General features: G+C 37.6%; 1 protein-coding gene across 1 annotated transcript in view; it reads right to left on the bottom strand.

The window, feature by feature from the left end:
• The window catches only part of ZNF608 (zinc finger protein 608), an 86,826-nt gene that overhangs the window by 2,715 nt on the left and 81,906 nt on the right, over positions 1-2,205 (bottom strand). The window contains 1 exon segment of the mRNA XM_031557456.1: positions 427-844. Within this exon segment, the coding sequence (XP_031413316.1) occupies positions 427-844 (418 nt within the window).

The raw sequence follows: 2,205 nt of genomic DNA, 5'->3' as shown, positions 1-2,205 counted from the left end.
ATATCTACTTTATCCTGATGGCTTATTATGGAATGGAGATCATAAAGAGGGTTGAGCTGATAGCCATTTCATACATTTATGGGTCCACTTTAAGTGAAAGAAGTAATAACTAAAATGGTTTCGATGGTAAGTGCTTAGAATATTTTTATAGGCAATAAGCTATCCATCAGTCTAACAGCAACAGCAGACAGTCAAAGGTTGAGGAAACTCTGGCTGGAAACTGTGACATTTCAAAAAAGGAACATTTTGTGTCAAATCGGTTTAATCTATAGAACTTTCCCAAGTGGAAGCACTAACAATACGAATGTCACCCACAAAGCTTCTGATTTACTCTAGCTACTATCAGAAATAATAAAATTCAAGCTTTACTACACTTTGAATGTGCAAATCTTAACAAGTGCACAAGGCAAATTTCAGAATACATACCAGGATAGCTGTGCATTAGGACTGGAGAGACTGCTCGATAGGCTGGATGGTTGGGATCATACATCTGTGGATAAGGATAAGCATGCAAGTACTGGATATATGACTGGTGCTGACTCATTGGCGAGGAAACTGCTACTCTAGCACCTCGAGAGTCCTTCCAATTTACAGGAGTCTTTCGATCATCGTTTTTTATCTTGCTCTCATCCACTGATTGAGAATCAGAACGCTTGACCTCTTTAGGCTCCTCTTTAATGCTTGCTAATGAGACAGGAAGGTTAGGCAGGGAACTTTCCTTGTTAGGTGTTTTTCTAGGGCTGTCTTCTTTTAACTTTTTATCCCGATCAAGTTCTTCTGATTTTTGCTGATCAAGGTATTTAGGCTGATAGACATAATGATGCCATGTTCGTGTATCTGGATCCTAATATGGAGGAGAAGAAAATTTTGTTCTAAACTTGTACATTGAAATAAAATCAATATTGATATTCCTCACATTTCACTTAATGCACTTTTAACAGCTAGTTTAATAACATATCCATATTACATAAAGATTTGCTTGCTACAGAGTGCCTTGAGTTCAAAGACAAACCAATATTCCCACGAAAGACTAAGAGGCTATTATCAAAATTTAATTCAACTGCTTCATCTTATATCCTTCTTCATGCCTTTAAGTATTTTAATCATGAAATACATATGCATTGTACCAAAGTTCTGAGACCACACTATTCATAAAACATTTTAATTAAAGCCCTCAGAGATATTTTCCCAGTAGAGAGCAAAAAATATCTGTGAACCACAAAATTAAAGCTGCCTCACGATATGTCAGAGCATTTAGATTACCTGGAACAATGAGTGCGAAAAACAGATCTAGCTGAAAAGATGATTATGTTGTCTGATATTACAAACATTCATAAATCAGTGGAGGTCAGACACTTCAGCAGGCTTCTCCGGGTTGGAACTCTTGTTTTAAGTTTGTAAAATTACACACGGATAAACATTCACAGTGCCAACACCGCAAGGTTTAGGGTACATGTACAGGGTATCGCAAATGCATTTTTTTGCTTAATATATTACATAAAACAGTTTATAGACACTTTATAGAATTAAAAAGGTGACTTATTTACCAGACTACATTAAATCAGTACTGAACAATAATAGCAAGACTTTTCTTTTTTTTTTTTAAATTCAAAATATGGAACAGCTAAGTGCAAACACTGCTCTAACAGATACATACTTGTGGCACATGCAATGAAAACATAAGCACAGAATTAGACGCTCGGACTGTCTGGTTCAAAAACTCATTTGAATCAATAGAAATCTTCTTCTTCTCAGGCCTGTGCCATCCCAGTTCCTTTAGAGCTCTCCAACTCCCATTCACCTGACCCCACTGCATCTTGAAAGACAGACTGCTAGGGTGAAGTTTGGGATGTATCATACCCCAGAACATGAAAGTGTTAAGCGCTGAGGCTTCAGTTCAGAACACAGAGTCAGTAAAACTGCCTGGAATGAAGGAAATTTGACATCTAGGAAGGTCAGCATGAGCCACTAGATGAAATTCTGGTTCCACTGAAGTCAACAGCAAAACTATCACTGACTTCAATGGAGAAAGGATTTCATCCATTGTGTGGGTCCGTAGGGGTTTGAGGTTGGTTGAGGAGAAAAAGGGGAACTAAACTGTTTCAAGAAGGTCATCTTGGGTTAAGATAACTAGCTGAGCTTCAAGCCAACTCTTCAAAGAACCAGCTCACCCATCTTTTGTAAATGCCAACTGTCATTTAAACA

The sequence above is a fragment of the Meleagris gallopavo genome, chromosome Z (assembly GCF_000146605.3).
Source record: "Meleagris gallopavo isolate NT-WF06-2002-E0010 breed Aviagen turkey brand Nicholas breeding stock chromosome Z, Turkey_5.1, whole genome shotgun sequence".
Taxonomy (NCBI): domain Eukaryota; kingdom Metazoa; phylum Chordata; class Aves; order Galliformes; family Phasianidae; genus Meleagris; species Meleagris gallopavo.
The sequence above is the reverse complement of the archived record's forward strand: the minus strand, read 5'-3'. Positions and strand labels throughout refer to the sequence as shown.